The following is a 14,832-nucleotide window of genomic DNA, read 5'->3' as shown; positions in this document are numbered from 1 at the left end:
TAAGCTGCAGAAGAGAAAAACAAACAGACTTTTAGAATCCAAGTGTAAAAAAAATTCTGAAGTAAAACAAGCCATTTCTGCTTCTCCCTTTGCATCACTTACCTACATCTGCAGTATTCTTGTTTTTGACATACTCCCTTCCAGCTCCCAAGTCGTGTTTTCTGTTCTTCTGCAATGTCACTTACCTGATCCTATGGTGATTTGATCAACTTAAATTTATAGCTCTCACTATGGTTCTTATCGCTGTTTATTAGTGAAAATATTTGGAGTGATAGCTGTTGCCTCTGGCTGTTTGGTGTTTGTAGTACTGCATCTCCAGAGGGATGTTGTCTTGTTCTGCACCACTCAAACTTTCTCTCACACAATCTCTGCCATCTCCAGTCTTTTTCAGAAGGATAGGCTTAGCAACCTAACTTATTTTTCAGAAACATGACTTAAGAGCCTCAGTAAGATGAACGTCATAAAATAAGCAGTGCTAGATCTTCCTCGTTTACTTCAGTCTGGGACAGTTATTTACTGTTTGCCACTTAACAGCCAATCAGAAGGGATTGTCTTGTGCCCTTAGCTTTCAAGCTTTAGCTTCTTTTCATCATAGCTGATGGCAATACCATGAAAATTCCTTTAGAAGACTTTTCTGAGCCGAGTTGTTACCTTTCCCTACTCTGTTATTGTGGGGGAGAGGCACGCGCACACACGCACACGCTTAACTCTGTTTTTGATTGCAGCCAGAAGAGCTGAGAGAAATCATAGAGAAGACGAGGGAGATGGAACAGAACAACGGTCACTACTTTGATACAGCAATTGTGAATTCTGATCTTGATAAGGCGTATCAAGAGTTACTTCGGTTAATAAACAAACTTGACACAGAACCCCAGTGGGTACCCTCTACCTGGCTACGATGAGAGCGCAGTTCCAAGGGACAAATGGACTTCAATCTAGTAATCTTTTCAAGGAGGTTGTGTGTAGGTCTGTCCGATTCTAGTGTAAATGCGTGTGAGCTCTAGACCTCGGTGGCTGCATCCTTTGCCAGTGAAATTGCGTATTATTGAAAAAAAATATGCTAATCAGCTTGTGAGCCAATTTAAGTGATCTAAAGATTGTCCCGGTTTTCTTTCTCTGTGGTCTAGAAATGGAGACCTTGTCAGTACTAAATTCTGAAGGTTTAGATAGATTTCTCTAGCAACTACTTTTATACATAAATCCACCTTTTTTACCTAGAATCACCCTTATGAAATCAAAGATTTTAAGAGAGTGTGTGTGTATATACAGTCCATGCTGTCACATAGTTATAAATATGAATGTTATTTAACACTTAACTTAATGACTTTGTGGGACATGATGGTAGTTCAGGAGCGCAATTCTACAGATCATTGGGCAGAGAAATAATCTACACATGAAAGACATTAACATTGATGAGAAATCTCTCCTGTTCAAAAATTACACAGAATGAAGATGCTGCTCTGATTTGGAGCTGCCCTGTGAGGCTTGAGTTAATATTTTAATTCTCAGACATTCCATTTTCTAATAGCACTGTGATTGGAAAATGTGTATAATGTAAATATTTCAATCCTTGTGTCTCTTTAGTCAGACTTTTTAAATCAGATTTGACTGCACATTAATTTTAGGTCCAATCAAAGATGAATATTATATTGATCTTTTAGATGTGATATTTTAATGGAATTTTCTTTAAAACATATTGACTGATTGGAGCCGCTGTTTTCCACGGATCTGTAGAGATACTTAGAAAGGCAGAGGTTATATTTTTGTGAAAAATATATAGTTATAAGACATGCTGCTTAAAAGTCAGCTTAAGTTTTCATGTTTTATAACAGAATACTGACTAAAATAGACTGTGCTGAACATTGTAAGATAGTGGGGGTTTTTAATCTCTGCAAATGGTTCATCTTGTGGCTGTTGGTCTAATGGATAACTAACTGGAATTAAAATAGCTGAATGTAGCTACTGTGTTATAAGTGAGTGTTGTAATTCACTAGCCAACATATTATCCTGCATTTGCTCAATACTGCAGTGAAAGTATGTGTAAAACACTGGTAACTGACTGAGAAGTCATAAGAATGGGGAATATTTGTAATTGTTAAACAAAAAACTTGAAACAAGTGAACAAAGGGCAAGGTCTGTCTGTATCCTAGAGTGTTCTGCAAACCAGATCGGAACACCTCTGCATCCTCAAATGATTCTGAGCTGTGAAGGTTTAACTACTAAGGCTGTGCATCTGCAGCAGGGCTGTTCTGTTGCTGAAGCTAACGGAATAGTAGTATCTTGGCTGGTTTGGGTTTGGGTAGCACAAAGAACCTTGACTGTGAATATCTCTTAATTCTAGCTGTAGGGTTTCTTTGTTCCTACAGGTAAAAACACTGGAGTTAAGTCAATGTGTAGTTCACTCCTGTCTAATGTTGAAGGATGAAAAAGGAGTTGATTTTTTCCATTCTGTCTTGCATATATTCTTTCTTCAAATGTTAATGGAACAAATTCACACCCATAGTTAAATCGAGAGCTCAAAGTATACAGCAGATATAAAGAAATTGTTGGATAACTTTCCTAGTTACTGAACTAACATTCAGTGCATTTTTTGTATTGAAAAATGGAGGTATAGAGTCCATTCCTGTCTTGTTAGAAAGCAAAATTATTTGCTGGTTTAATTAGTATTTAGGGCTGAGAAGCAATTAAGCAATTAGTGGAGATAAGTAATGACCCTTCAGAAAGAAAAGGGCGTGGAAACTTTAATATCTTTACTTCAGTTCAGTGTTAGAAATGATAAAGTTCTAGCTGTTGGCCTAAGGGCTGGATATTCAAAATAATGGCTTTTTGCCTCACATTGCAGGCACGTTCTCAGCTTAATCCAGTTTGACAACTACAATGTTCAGGTATATTGGATAGTCAGTGTTTCATAGATGACAAAATATTGTATCGATTCTATACTTTTTAAAGAAAGATGATTGTAGATGTATTAGGCTTTTTGGTATTGACTCTTTCATAGTTGGACAAGAAGGCGGAAAGCAGTAAAATGCAAGGGTGACCTTGCTCAGCTACGTAGGTACTGTCCAAATTCTTGCAGTCTCAATCAGCTCAAGATGGTTGCTGAACCCCCTTAGGTATTCAGTGTTCATAGCCATTGTCAGTCACAGTAAATCACGCCATTAATGCATCTGACTTTTGTCTCCCCAGTTTTTCTGAAATGGCGTACAGAAGCTGGTTTTATACAAATAAGCTTTTGCATGTAGACTTACAGAATGTTGCGTGAAGTTCAGCTGTACTCTTAATTCCCAAGGCACACAGTACTTGCTGACATCCATGTGGAGAGGTGCTGTAACAGTTTATAACCAATGTTAGCTTTGTCTCCTGCTGAAATGAAAGGCTTGAGCAGTGCTGAGAATTTTACCTGGCTGTCCGTCTGCTGTCAGTGTGGACCTGGAACTACCTTGTGTGAGAAGTTACTCTGCCTTCTTTAACAAAGAATTTGTGTGAATTCCTTTGAGAGTAAAAGAGAATACGCAAACTTCACTGGCGAAACTCTTCAACCTTATCACAGGCTCTGTAGTGAGCTGTATCAGACCGAAATGAAGGTTTTACCAGTCCAGATTTAATTAAATGTTAGCTGAATTGCATAAAAGAATTTTTGAATGTAATTTTAGGTGACTTTTTAAAATGTAAGATGGGGGGCTTAATGCCTTAATTAAGGTAACTTTACTCAAACCTGTGGTTAGCCCCACATTGTACTTTTATACATGTATCTGCACTCTGTATTTTGAGACATCATGAACTGCACACTGATGTAAAAATGTAAAGTATTTCTAGATTTAAAATAAATCATTGTACAATTTTACTTCTTATAGTGGATCTTGAGAGATGTCTTTCTGCCATTTTGCTGAATGTGTGAAAGATGCTGTGACCCATCAGTGTGCTAGAGGATGTTCTCTGTTCCTTCTGACACCACACATCCAGTGGGAGAGGTAACGTGTCTTCAGCTGTACAGTTTCTCTCTTTCAGGCTGGACCTGCATCTTACAACAGAGTATGGACTTAGTCAGCTGTGCTGCCTTCAGCTTCAGAAGAGAAAAGAAATGGCCTTGTGCTTCATACAATTATGAGTTTTTAAAGGTGTTAATAGAAATTCATTGACTTGCACTTACCCTGCATCAGCAGTTAAGTGGTGGATCATGTTTAAAACAAGATGATTACCTTGAAGAGACTAGTAGTACTAGTGACAATGTACTAGTACTACTGCTACGGCATGCGTTCAGGTTTGCCAATTGCAAACCAATGTCTTCAAGAAAACAGCCCTTCAAACTGAGCAGCATTTAGTGACAGCCTGCTTATCAGCCTAGGACATGAAGAATCACAGCAAGGATGGACGATGGTACATTCAATCCTGCCTTCCTTACCAGCTTACTTGTTGCAGTGAAGGTTTGGAGCAACATGCACCTGGATAGTTGAGTTTCAGTGTTTGTGGCAGGAGCAAGCCACTTCTCCTTGGTTACTTAACTAAAGCAGTAAAGGTTAACTGAATGCGCTCAGTGTGGATTCTAAGTTTGGGGCAGGATATGAAGAGAAGGTTTTACTTTGAAATCATCGTGACAGTTTTCAAGCTTTCAAGACCACCATCTTCTAGCAGCTTGAGCCAGACACCAGATACTGAACATTTAAAATTTTTACTTGTTTCTAGCACAGACAGTACACATGTTGGCAGGACTTCTAATTAAAACCAGATATTTTAGGCCAATGGTAACAATCGTGCAACAAAAAAGTCAGAAGACTGTGGATTTCATCAGCAGGTTAGAAAACTAGAGTTGTCTTTACTGACATCTGACTTCAGCTGTGCCAGTGTGTGCTCTAAGCAACTTGAACATTAATAGTTCAGCAGTAAAGAACATTACATGCTAAATAACATTTTATTCTGCTTGCACTAGCAAGGGGAGCAATTAAAGAGGAATCTGATTAGGCAAATCCAGAGCCATCCTGCAAAAACCACAGCTTTGGACAGTCATTCCTACCCAGTGAAGAAACAGGCTGAACATGCAATAGAAGGCTTTCCTGTAACTAGAGCACCTGACTCGTCTCTCCTTTTCTTCCTGTGCTGCAGTCAAGTTCCCAGATTTCTAATCTCCCAGGAGAAATCCACAATCCATTCAACTCAAGACTTATACGCCAACTGAGAAGCCACATAAGAATCACTGAGGCAATGTGTCCTGAATTATATTGTAATTGGACATTCTGTATTCTGGGTCCACCGCTCCATACACAATAACTGTGCTGGGTTACTCAAAGAGAAGGTCTTCATCCTTCTCTTCTGCTAAGAGATTGGCTGGTTCGTATTCCCCACCAGCAGCCCTCCGCAGCTCCCGTTCTTTCTCAGATTTTTCTTTCAATATTTTCTTCTTTTCCTGGATCTTCTTTAACCTGTGAAGGGAAATGTGGTTTATCTGTTGAAAGCAACGTGATGTTTTCATAAACAGGCTAGCAGCAAAGATGCCATACAACTTGGGATATGATAAAGCTGCCTGGAGAAGTTCCACAGGAAATTAAAATCCTGCAAGTAAGAAATGGCAAAAGGATTTTCTTGTTAGCTGCTGCCATTGAAAAACTTCATCTCTCCAGATTAACGCACTTCTTCACCCAAACTATAAATTATATTCTTCACCTTATGTACTGCATTATACTACTCTGCTTGTCTTTAATGAAGTTAATTCTCTTTTAATTCATTTCAGGTTTGACATTTTTGCTTCAGGTAGCCCAGAACACTGACCTCTATGGCAGAGGTGTCTCCTAACACTACACAGAGGTGTTCTGCTTTATCCCATCATTCCCTCTGGAGGAATGATAACAACAGCTCTGTATCACCTAATGGTAGGGATTCATTTGTGACTTTGAGACAAGTAATTGCAGATCTCCTACTGCCCTGCTCTAGAAACTCAATATGCACTAAGAACCAGCTCATGTTTAAGAGTGTTCACTGCCAGATTTGGTGAATAGTTCTTGTAAGTCCCTTCTGAGGAATGGCCTATTTGAGAAAGAGACCGGCCTAGTCTTGTTTTAGGTACTTACCTGTAGAATTCCTCTCGTTCTCGTTCATCCAGTTCTGTGATGATATAAGAAAGAGTACGCTCAATCCTGGGAATAATCACTGAAAAAATATAAACAAGGAGGTTATTGGACTGCTGTTACATTAGCTAGGAAGCTATCTAGTGCAGTGCACAGATGGTTATTTGAAGTCAATCTAGTAAGTCTTTTGGCTAGGGGAAATTTGCATGTCTTTCATGGAAGATCATACTATTTCATTATGCACAAGTACATAAAATTGTTTTCTTCAGTAAATACAGGACTGAACTAGGACTCTGACCATTTCGGAATCTCCCATAGCACTTTCTTTTGAAAGATGCAATGGAACCAGTAAGCACTGATCCCTGAGTGATTGTAAAGTCCTTTTTCCACATGGAAGCGATAAAAAAAAAAAAATCCTGCAAGAGGTGGGCAAGATTTTAATTAAAGCTATGTTCTTCCATCACATTCTTTCAGAAACTTCTGTTCAATATAGCACTTTTAGTCACAGAATTATCATCTCTCTTTGAAAAAGCCATCATGAAAACAAATATTCAAATATAACACCATCACAAGAGAAGAGAAAAGACATTAAACAAAGCTTTAACACCCAACTGGGCAAGCTACATGTCAGAATTGCTTTCTGAAAGCTGAAAGCTGTTACCAGCACTATGAAAGTTATTTGAAATGCTGCAGAGGAAATCTTTTCTACAGTCAACTTTGCAGAGTGATAAGCTGCAAGATAAGGCCTGCATGTTCAAAGAAACAAGTCTATGAAAAACAGTACCGAAAAGGACAGTTTAGAGTCATGTACTGAACTGTTATTGCACACATGCAAAGATTATTAAATCCCAACTATCAACAGCTTGGAAAGGAACCTGAAATAACTGAAGCACCCTGGCTACTGCAGCAAAAGGAATCACAGCAGTATTGTGCATGGGTAGTACTTAAGAATTGCAAGAAACAAAGTTACAAACAAGAACATGAAGGATAAGGAATTCACATGAAAGAAATACCAGAGTATTGACATTAGGACTGTTCTGTTTCCTGTTACACAAACCTGAATAGGTTACCAGATTTGTCTCCAGATGCCTACTCTGCAGTTCCATCCAAAACCAACAAAAAAAGTCACCAGCTCTCCACTGGACACCACCGCTACAGTTTTACAAGCTATTATGCTAGCTATTAGGACACTTGAACACATAGACACATCCTGTCTTCTGTGTCTAGTCAACAGACTTGACCAAGTCAGTCAAAATCACTAGCAGAGACTCCAGAACGTGTTTGTGAAATCTTTGTTGTATAGGTTCTCAATACAACTTCCTGATTACTTTCTCATGTTTGCATATTCATTTATCTCTCTCTACTCCAGTCCATTCCACTAGACTTTTAAGTTTTGTTCGTTCTTACTTGCAATATGCTTCCTTGTAGTGCTTTCTGAAGAGTTCTTGCATTGGTTAGAAATCCTGCTACCAAGAAAGCAGTCAAAAGAAGAGCGGCTTCCGTGACCCTGCTCCTCATCTTGCATGGAGACGGGAAAAATATTATGCACCCCAAATGGAAAAATACTCACCATGTTCAATTGCATTCACACGTCTGTTTGTTATTTTAATAGCTTCATCCAAAGTAACAAAGGATGTCTGATGGAATAGGATTAAATAATTAATACATGACAACTTTAGCATTTCCATCAATTCTATACACAAAACCAAACAGCACTTGAAAGCCAAAGCCAAGTCTATAAAAGCAGCATTACAGACTAGATTCTTCATAGAAGCAAAATTTTTTCTACTGATTCCGGTAGCGTGCTGAACACTGCACATCAGGGTTACAAATACTAACTCCCCCAAAACAGTTTCTTCTTAGCATTAAGGAATAAGGACTTCTTTGAAGCTGTAACATAACTCTGGTTTATGGTTGAAAAAGGTTTGCACCTTTGTACAGCACTGGGACTAAAGGAGTACAGTACAGCTCAAAGTATTAAAATAATTTATACTATCACTGAGACTACTGTCATGTCAGAACAGTGAGAAACCAACGATCCCCTTCTTTATTTCCTCCCACCAACCTGTAAGGAGGCCAGTTCCACAAGCAGCTCCACAGCCTTGGCATAGTTCCTCTTCAGTTTAGCCAGCTGTTCTCCACCTCTTGCCAAGCCAGTCAGCTCATAGCCTGAAAAAAAAAAATCATCAAATATTTGTTGCTGTTGCTACCATGGTGTGTACTTTACAAACTACAGGGATGCAGACAGCTCAGTAAGTGACAAGCTAAAGCCTTTGCCCATTAACAAACTCTCTTTATAGTGGTTCACGTTACTGCAGGTCATTGTTGTGGATTTCCACGCTAAGACCTACCAGTCTCAAAACCTGGCAATTCAAGACAAGCCTTCTCATCTGAAAAACTCACTGATTTAGGAAGTTAAAATCCACCGTAGTCCCTAATAATCCCTCCATGTCACAGTAACTGGGCAAAGCATCATAGAGGAAGCAAGTACATCTATGCCTATGATGTAAACTGACTTATCAGCAAGACATGACAAGTATTTTTGTATTAGCACAGAATAGTCTTAAGTACATGTACGACAGAAAATACTTGTTTTGTACTTACTGTCCCCTCCTTCCTGGTAATGCTCAAAAACTGGTAAGGTTACTCCTGACAAAAGTGGACAAGAATGCGTGTAAGAGACATAAAGGATTATAGATTTATTAAGTACAAATCACTTTTACCCCATTTGCTTCTAATAAATTATGTAAGCTCAGAAGTTTTGTTTCCAAAATCTTCCCATGTAGCTTGGAACAACTGAGTCACACTGGTTCTGAGGTCACAGAGATCTAGACACGTGAAAAATTCAAGGAAGTATTCCAGTTTATTCAGTGTTCAGTTTTATTATGTCTCTGGTTAGTAACGTATTCCCTGTGCTTAAGGAATATTTTAAGTATTCAATCCTGACTTCTCTTTCTTGTTTTCTTCATAGACAATTATTGATACTTAATTTACTGAAACTTACTTAATTTTTGATACTTAATTTCCTGATGTATTTTTCAGTAGAGCTCTATGGAAGTTATGCTTTGTCCAAAGATCTGGACATTGGACTGCAGGTTACACACACTCATTTAATTTTATGAGAGGTAAATAACTAAATGTAAAAATTATCTGCTGTATGTGAAAAAAACAGCAAATTACAAGTGTTCCTACTGTTAGATGAGTAAGAGAAATAAAGAGGAGGAGACAGTGTTTGGATACATTCCTCCATATTTCAGTCTCCTCCCACAATTCCTTTAAGAGCTGAAATACTCATAGTCTGTAAAAATCACCTGCTACATTGTCTTTTTTAGCTCTGACCTTGACTTGAGCTTTGTTCACATTCTGGATCACAGTGGTACTGCAAGGAAGAAAACATACATCTTAATCAGGAAAGCTGAAGTGGTTCGTTCAGTCATCACTATATACAAGATGAAGTAGTTATCAAATAGCTGCAAAGATTTTGAAATTGTCTTCAGCTCAGTTCTCTATGCAATTCATTGCACAGACTTCGAAGCTAACACAGAAGCTTTGAAAGAAATAGGTTTCCAGCAATGTTTGGAAATGTAAAAGAGACTGAGTCTGTGAAATGTAACTTTACAAGTGTCTTAGACCAAGTACACAAAGCATATCTAAAAACTAGCCAGTTATCTAGCAAATTACTTCAAAATACTTTAACAACATTGAGCCTAATCAACCTCTGAGACTTTTTTCCCCAATAAAAGTGAAGGAGTTTCAAGGCTTTTTAAAGCAGACCAAGGCCACAACATTTTGTTCATTTGAGTTTGTATGTGTTTGTTCTTTCAGAACAGTTAGGAGTTTGTTTACCCACTAACTCTATCATATTCACAAACTGAAGCTCATACAACAATTCATCTTGAAGAACTAGAGGTGTCTTAAGGTCTTCCAAGAACAGGTCACTATAGCCAACTCTTCTATTGAAGTATAAGTTTGCTTACAGGGTGGAATCTGACTATTGTTTATAGCTAAACACTGTGACTGGTTAGGACAGAAAACAGCACTCTATCCAAATGAAAGGGCAAAAAGACGTTTTTCCAGCAGCACACAGATTATTGCTGTGTCTGATCACTTAGTTCTTCCCCACTGATTGGCAGCGCCATCAGCTGAGTTTAACACTTCCCCAACTTTATTCCACAAGATCCATGCATGCTTGAATGAATCACACACACCCCCTAGTTAGAACTGTAATTTATTAATTTACTGCAGGAAGAAGATTTGTTTCCTCTCTCACATACAGCCCTCACTAGCCCTAGTGAGATAAGAGGTCAATGAGATAGGAGTTTGGAACAACTAATAACATTTCTGTATGACTTACTGGGAGAAAATAACACACATTACATCCGACCCTCAAATTCACAAGAAAGATCAAAGTAATAAATAGTCCCATACTTTGCTATAAATTCTTGTTTCACTGCATTTTAGATTCCAAGCTGCAAAAAGTAACACCTTCTCAAATTAAGGATTTGTATGTAAATTCTGTTAATCTTTCCACTTTGTTTAGTGTCCAGTGGAGTATGCATTTTCACTATCTAAATCGTCTCTCTCCTGCAGTCATGTCTCCCACCTCTACCGAATGGAGTTCAGTTCATCCTGTCCTACCTTGTTCACTGCCTTTTTTTTTTTCTTCCCTTTTTTACTTTTTTTCCAAAAGAGAAATCAACAATTTGTTGATTGCTCTTTCCTGGTGGTAGGACCATCCACAAGAGTAGCAATCCTCACCTGAAATCTCCTGCTGTAAACTTTGCCTCAGCAAGTGAAAAGGCAGCTTCTCTCATCACCTCACCCATCAGCATCTTAGTCTGGTTAGCAAAAAAAATAAAAATTGCACGGCCCATCATTACTCCTTTCCCAGGATAAACAACTAACAGTGTAAAGAGACAAATGAGAAATTTGAGTGAGAAAATCCTGTATGTGTAGTTTACTCTCAAACTGCAAATCATAATTCCCAAGTGAATGGCAAAAAACGAAGTATTTCAGCAATTTCACTGACCCAGTGTAGAAGTCACAGCAAAAGACTTGTCTGTCTTTATCTAATTCTACTACATGGGGGTTAAATCAACAACAATAAAATGTCTCAGTAGAAAAACACTCTTACTTCGTATTGTACTGAATACGAGACAGCTGAAGCTGGTTTTCAATATACAGGTGTATGCGGCTTTGTGAAGCTGTGCTCGCCTCCTACTCCATTTTTTACACATTTGAAGACTTTGTAGCTAAAAAAACATGCTATTGCAAAGCAAGAGCCTTTGCGTATTAGACAGTCTATAGCAAACAAGGTACAGAGTGCCAAGCTTGTGTACAGCCTGGCAACAAAGCACTACTGCTAACCATGGATATCGTAGCAGTCGCAGCCAAAACCCATCACTATGGTGGAACAGAACAAGCCATATTAGGCTCTACTTAGTATCCTGGATTTGTCATTCACGTTGCAAAGGAAGATGCAGGACTCAGTGCTTCTTCATAAAGAAACTAGTTCCATCTAGACAAAACTTCTGCTTTCTAGTGTACCTCGTCATGCAGGAAACTACAGATCTGCAGTCTCCTCTCAAGCCAGATAAGGCAACAAAAATGAGGCTAACAAACATGTTAAATACACCCCTAAACTATTTGGCAGCATCACAGCAAATTCCCTGTAAAATAGAAGAGATGATAGGTAACTGGGGACACAAAAAGAAAGCAGAGCCTAGAACTGGTTTGAAAAGGTGAAGAATATTAACTCTTACAAAATTTCTCTGCCATTGTAGCCAGGAAAATATAGTTCCGCTCATCTGTTGTCAGTAGCCTCACTTAGAGAAAACAGGTTATCCACAAAGTTGTCCTACATTCCAGCCTACCTAATGAAGTTAGCAGAACGGGAATGCACAACTGACAGAACAGACAGATTTCAAATAAAGTGAGCCAAACAGAGGAAAATTCTGATTTACTTACCTCAATAATTTTCTTAAGGATCTGCCTGAATCGAAGTGTCAAAGCATCAGATTTTTTCTTCAAGAGGTTTCGACCTGTTTGGGCTCCTTTCAAACGAGCCTTCATGATGGTCTGAGCCCTAGTAAACAGAGGAATAAATAAAAATGTCCTGCATCCTCCAAAGGGATTAGGAAAAAACTCATGGAATGTTTTGCAACATGGACATGACTGAAATTATGAAGCAACCAAGAAACATCAATGCAGTAAAACAAGATGGCCACTTCAGGACAGAACTTTATATTCCCATTTAAAATCAAGGGAATTTATTATATTTATCTCCATCATCAATGAGAATTACAAGGTTGTTATCTGCAAAGTCAAAGATCGTGGAAAATTGACAAGTCAATTTTCAAGACAGGAAATCAAGAGGTTTCATTTTTCTTGATGACTAACAAGTACCAGAGCTGCACCAAAAATCAAACTTCCCCAAAAGCCCACTGTCAGTGTGATGCTGGTATTGCTTTTAAGCTCTTTTACTGCTATGTCATCTTCTCAAAATCAGACAACGCAGCAAATTCTTCATGCAATCAAAGCTGTTGATGCTGTGTTCTGGTTTTACAGAGCAGACACAGCAGTCATACGTTCTGGCTTAAAGAAAGCCAGAAAGTACAATGATTCCGTATCTTCATATGCTGCACAGGAGATTTACAAAATGTTTGAGACAATCAGAGATAGCATCAGTTAATGTTAGGGATGTTAGTAAGCTAGCTGTAGCATTGTATATCCTTTACTTCCAGTAGCACACTTACAGGTTTCTCATACAGAATTAGGCACTGCAGAAGGATCCAAACCTCGCTTCCCTCTCCATTGTGGAGTATATTTTAATTTGAAGAATCTTTTTGATTTAACTAGAATAGCAGGAGCTGTACTACAAAAACCACAAGCTGTGCTAGCTTAAGCTACCACTTTGTACGCACAGCCACTACACACAAAGGACAATACTCAAGTCAACTCTGTGTGAAGAGAAGCCTTCTACACTTCCTCTCTGACCTTGGAAAAAGTATATTTAAGATTCTAACAACAGAGTGGAATCCATTATTTTCCACACCTACTGGCATGTGATGAGAATAGCTCCATTAATATCTACCAAATACTTATAACCGAAAAGCACAAATACTTTCTGACTATTTATAATTTAAAAAAAAAATCAAAGTAAAAAGACAGCTTTACTTTCACAATAAGCAGGTCTCTGTCACCACCTTGAACTGACTTGTTCGCTCTGTACGCCACCTGCCAGAGGCTGACCTTCTAGTTCAAGCAAGATTTCACAGGCTCTGAGAGTGCATTAAACAAAGTCATGTTTACTGTCAAGTAGACTCAGCAGCTTCTGCAGTTGATCAGCACAGAAGAGGCTCATACCAGCAAGCCACTTTGTAAACACACACAAAAAAAAAAAAAACAAAAAAAAACCCCAAACCTTGTGAAATTCTTTCAGTTCACAAAAAAAATTGTTTCAGGTGTGGGCCATCTTTATTTTACCATCCTAACTTACACTCCTACCAAAACATGACCCACATATTGGTCCCCTACCTCATTTGAAACAGGGCTTGTAAATATTAAGCCTTTGTACATCACCACTTCCTTGCCACAACACCACACCAGCCCGCAAAACCAGATACCTTTTAAAAGAAGTGACTGAAGTGTCTCCTCCCTGGACATGTAAACTGAATGAAAAGAGCTCTATCAAGGAGCAGGAGCGAGTCAGATGACTTAGTATATGCAATGATTTATTTCCAAAATAAGTTTCAAAAGGGAACCTTTAACATGTAATGTATTAATCTTTCCATATAAACTGTTATTTCGTATGTCCCGAGCTCATACACGAGGGAATAATTACTATTTTACACCTGAGGTTTTCTGTCCTGCAAGGCACCTTTTTATAAAGACTACGTGCAGGCATCAACCCAATTCCATGCGAGAATATTTGGAACAGCCTTTCAGAGTCTTTCTGTCCTAGGGGGCTGTGAAGAAAAGCTGAACAGCATTGTTAACACAGCAGTTTTATTAGCAGACCAGTTTCGGTTGTTTGTGATTGTTCCCGTGTTGGCAGCTCTCTAACCCTTGCCAGCAGACATCTGATTTCATGACAAATAGTTTGCTGTCAGGATCTGGAGCATGACTTGACTGACCGCTGCCCTTCACGCGTTCCACTTCCTTCTTCAGCACTTCACGGCCAACCCCTGGTGCGGCGGGATCATCCGTTAACAAGAGAGGGGAAGCTACGGTTCGGTGCGTGCGTTTGTCCTTATACACACATCGTACAAACGGTTCTTTTTAAAACAATGGTTTGCGTAATTGCACGGTTTTAAATAGCTCCCGCACGCCTCCCCCCGGGGAGCTGCCTGCGCCCCGGCGCTGGGCCCAGCGACGGCTCCCTGGCGCCCGACGGAGCGAAGGGCGGACGGGGCCCGGGACAACAGCGGCCATCACCCCCCCCTCCCCGGGAGCCCGGCGGGGAGAGGCGCCCCGACAGCTCCCGCCCCGAGGGCGCCCCCCGGGCACGGCCCCGGGCCCCCGCCGCCCCCACCGCGCCGCCAGCCCGGCCCCGCCGCGGCCCCGGGCGGCCCTCGGGAACACTCACATCCGCGAGGGGAAGATCTCGATGCGGTCCTTGCCCGACATGGTGGCGGCGGGGGCTGGCGGGGCGCGGGGCCCGCTCCAGCTCTCACCGCTGTCGCCGCCGCCGTCACGTGATGCGGCGCCGCTGTCCCCGCCCCCACGCGAGGCTGTGCCCCGGCAGAGGGAGCGACCCGGATGCCGGCGCTGC

General features: G+C 40.0%; 2 protein-coding genes across 7 annotated transcripts in view; one reads left to right on the top strand and one right to left on the bottom strand.

The window, feature by feature from the left end:
- The window catches only part of PALS1 (protein associated with LIN7 1, MAGUK p55 family member), a 57,231-nt gene extending 53,387 nt beyond the window's left edge, over positions 1–3,844 (top strand). For all 5 annotated transcript variants that reach the window (XM_075426898.1, XM_075426901.1, XM_075426897.1 and 2 more), the window contains one exon: positions 726–3,844. In XM_075426898.1, the coding sequence (XP_075283013.1) occupies positions 726–902 (177 nt within the window). In that variant the 3' untranslated portion in view covers positions 903–3,844. The remainder of the gene's footprint in view (positions 1–725) is intronic.
- Positions 3,845–4,650: 806 nt separating this feature from the next.
- ATP6V1D (ATPase H+ transporting V1 subunit D) lies at positions 4,651–14,823 on the bottom strand. Of its 2 annotated transcripts, XM_075426906.1 has the most exons (10): positions 14,647–14,823; positions 14,195–14,245; positions 12,027–12,144; positions 10,818–10,897; positions 9,371–9,438; positions 8,664–8,708; positions 8,125–8,228; positions 7,630–7,696; positions 6,063–6,141; positions 4,651–5,417 (listed from the first exon to the last, which is right to left on the bottom strand). In XM_075426906.1, the coding sequence occupies exons 3-10, from the start codon at positions 12,129–12,131 to the stop codon at positions 5,276–5,278; spliced, it is 690 nt and encodes a 229-aa protein (XP_075283021.1). In that variant the 5' UTR covers positions 12,132–12,144; positions 14,195–14,245; positions 14,647–14,823; the 3' UTR covers positions 4,651–5,275. The 2 variants fall into 2 exon arrangements, with proteins under 2 accessions (XP_075283021.1, XP_075283019.1); XM_075426904.1 differs by lacking the exon at positions 14,195–14,245.
- Between the last annotated feature and the right edge of the window lie 9 nt (positions 14,824–14,832).

This window comes from Opisthocomus hoazin, chromosome 7, assembly GCF_030867145.1.
Source record: "Opisthocomus hoazin isolate bOpiHoa1 chromosome 7, bOpiHoa1.hap1, whole genome shotgun sequence".
NCBI lineage: Eukaryota > Metazoa > Chordata > Aves > Opisthocomiformes > Opisthocomidae > Opisthocomus > Opisthocomus hoazin.
This window is presented reverse-complemented; position numbering and strand designations above follow the sequence as displayed.

Bases quoted from the DNA above. Each gene is read 5' to 3' on its own strand.
- ATP6V1D (XM_075426904.1), bottom strand. From the start codon at position 14,687: ATGTCGGGCAAGGACCGCATCGAGATCTTCCCCTCGCGGAT. The intron at 8,709-9,370 runs GTGATTTTTACA...CACTTTTGTCAG, and splicing joins TAAAAAAGACAATGTAGCAG to GAGTAACCTTACCAGTTTTT. The intron at 5,418-6,062 runs GTAAGTACCTAA...TTCCCTTCACAG, and splicing joins GAACGAGAGGAATTCTACAG to GTTAAAGAAGATCCAGGAAA.